The 2,672-nt window shown below is 38.0% G+C and overlaps 1 protein-coding gene across 1 annotated transcript; it reads left to right on the forward strand.

Moving 5' to 3' along the window:
* Positions 1-1,093: 1,093 nt before the first annotated feature.
* LOC138889297 (uncharacterized) lies at positions 1,094-1,852 on the forward strand. Its single transcript, XM_070172588.1, has one exon. The coding sequence runs from the start codon at positions 1,094-1,096 to the stop codon at positions 1,850-1,852; it is 759 nt and encodes a 252-aa protein (XP_070028689.1).
* The last annotated feature ends 820 nt before the right edge of the window (positions 1,853-2,672 follow it).

Here is a 2,672-nt window from a genome sequence, read left to right on the forward strand (position 1 = left end):
TCACTGGGCGATTTTACTCTACGCGATCGCGACAGACCCTTCACGTTCACGATGGGTCAGGCTGGTTAGCCTTCATGTTCGCGTTAACGGGCTTGCGATCGCGAAGTTTTAGCTTCTCGAGCTCTCGCGTTCGCGTCCTACAGGTCGCGTTCGCGTAAGGTAACTACCCCTCCCCCTGCCCAGGCCCATTTGGCCTTCGCATTCGCGTGGCCAGGAATGCGTTCGTGAAGGTATAGCCCCCTGCTGCCTCGCTTTCGCGACCTGGGCTACACGTTTACATAGAAGGATGTTCCTTTAGCAACATTTTACACATTGCGTTCGCGAGGGCCATCCCCCGAATGCGAAGAAGGACATACCAGAACACCTGAACAGCTTTTTCTGCAATTTTTCTTAAGTTCGAAACCTTCCGAAACACACCCGAGCCCTCGGGGCTCTTAACCAAATATAGGTACTAACTCAAAAAACTCATACGAACTTATCCGTGCGATCAAATCGCCAAAATAACCTCAAAAACAATGAATCAAACCTCAAAATCAAGAACGTTTTCTCAAACTTCATCAAGTTTCAAATTTAGAAATTCAAGTCCGAATCACGTCAAACGACGTCCATTTTTAACCAAATTTTATAGAAATGACTTAAACAGTATATAAGACCTGTACTGAGCACCGAAACCAAAATACGGGCCCTATACCATCGCTTTCTAATCAGATTTCATTTCAAATTTTCTTAAACATTTTCAGAAAACAATTTTACTTAAAAATTTATTTCTCAGGCTTGGGACCTCGGAATTTGATTCCGGCTATATGCCCAAGTCCCATATTTTCCTACAGACCTTCCGGGACCGTCAAATCATGGGTCCGGGTCCGGGTCCATTTACCCGAAATGTTGACCAAATTCAAATTTACTCATTTTATAATCAAATTTTATCATTTTTCACAGAATTTCATATTTAAGCTTTCCGGCTACGCACCCGGACTACGCATGCAAATCGAGGCAACTCTAAATGAGGTTTTCAAGGCCTCGGAGACACAGAATTCAATTAAAAGCAAGTGATGACCCTTTGGGTCGTCACATTAATAATTGTAAATTACATATGAAGTGGACTACTTTATTCCCCTATTGCATATGGGAAATATGGAAAAACAGGAACCATAATAACATCAATAACCTGGATAACTACCTTGATATAAGAAAGGTTATCCATGCAGCATGGGAATTCACCTTCTTCACTGAAAGAAATCCATTCGTGGAAAAAACTATCAATGTTGAGATTAGTTGGATTAAGCCTAATAAAGATGTGATTAAATTAAACTGTGACGGAACATTCTCCAGTAAGTGTAGAAGGGCACGACTTGGAGGAGCATTTCGTAATAATAAAGGAGATTGGATTGTAGGCTACCACAAATTATGCCAGGCGATTTCCCCCATCCATGCAGAGCTGTTGGCATTACTAGAAGGGCTAAAAATTGCTACAGACATGAACTTCATCATGATGGAAGTTGAAACTGATTGCACTAAGGTTATCAAACTAACTTACGAGAATAACTCTAATTCTTCTGATATTGTTTGTGAATGCAGATGGCTAATGCATCAATTGAAGATCCCGGTACTGAAGCATAATTTTAGAGAAGGCAATATGGTGGCTCATCTACTTGCCAAGCAAGCTACCAAAAATGTATCAACGTCTAAGTATTTTTACCATGCCTGTCTGCCCCGTTTTGTTGAGCATGAAGTGACCAAAGACAAGAATAGAGTTTGTAATGGTATTAGGAGTATGTCAAACAATGTTTGTAACTATTTGGCAACTATGGGTAACACTAGTGCCCTAAAAACATCTGCTATGCCTATGTAATTTGTTTATATATATATATATATATATATATATATATATCCATGTGTTATGTTCAAAAAAAAGATTCTTAGCATTCTAGGAGGAAGAGTGATCTTGTTCTTATGATATGCTCCTGTGGCTCTTTAATCCCAGGCTTGGTCGGCTTCATTGTTGCATATACTATCTTTCTATGAGTGAAAGAAGAACAAAACCTCTCTTTTATGAAGACTAATGCCCTTATCGTTTTAACTTCTCTTTCCAAGATAACCACAAAACCTCTCTTTTATAACTGATTCTTAAATGGGAGAAAGACACTTAAGTTCTGAGAATTGTAACTTAAACTTTATTAAGAACTTAAAGGGAATTGAATGTAAGAAATGGGATTGGGAAAAAGGTTGACGAATTTGGGAAAATAGATCGTCCACAGGTTCTCTAAACCGTTGGGTATAAGCTCTAACGTCACAAGATATTTGTCTACATTCTTCACTATATATTGGCATTTAATTGATGAATGAATCTGCTCTTGTATCAATTAATCAAATGAATATAGTCTATTAGTTATTGATACAACTCCTCAAATTATTCTGAATGTGGTTAATATACCAGTCAATGAAGGAGCAATTATATTTATATGTCAAAAGGGTATTATAGTCAATAGTTATATGTCAAAAGGGTATTAGAGTCACTCAGTATTTCAAGGATAATTTAGTAAATTAACTTTGAAGTTGGGGTGCTCCCACTTTTAGCATAGTATGATGATATGATATGATGATATGATGATAAAAAAATCAGCCCTAGGCACACTGACTAGTGGATTAGTCAAAAAAAACTCTAATATAGA

Source organism: Nicotiana sylvestris, chromosome 4 (assembly GCF_000393655.2).
Source record: "Nicotiana sylvestris chromosome 4, ASM39365v2, whole genome shotgun sequence".
NCBI classification, from domain to species: domain Eukaryota; kingdom Viridiplantae; phylum Streptophyta; class Magnoliopsida; order Solanales; family Solanaceae; genus Nicotiana; species Nicotiana sylvestris.

What these genes read in the sequence shown, in the direction of transcription:
- LOC138889297 (XM_070172588.1), top strand. Translation starts at nt 1,094, where the DNA reads ATGAAGTGGACTACTTTATTCCCCTATTGCATATGGGAAATATGGAAA.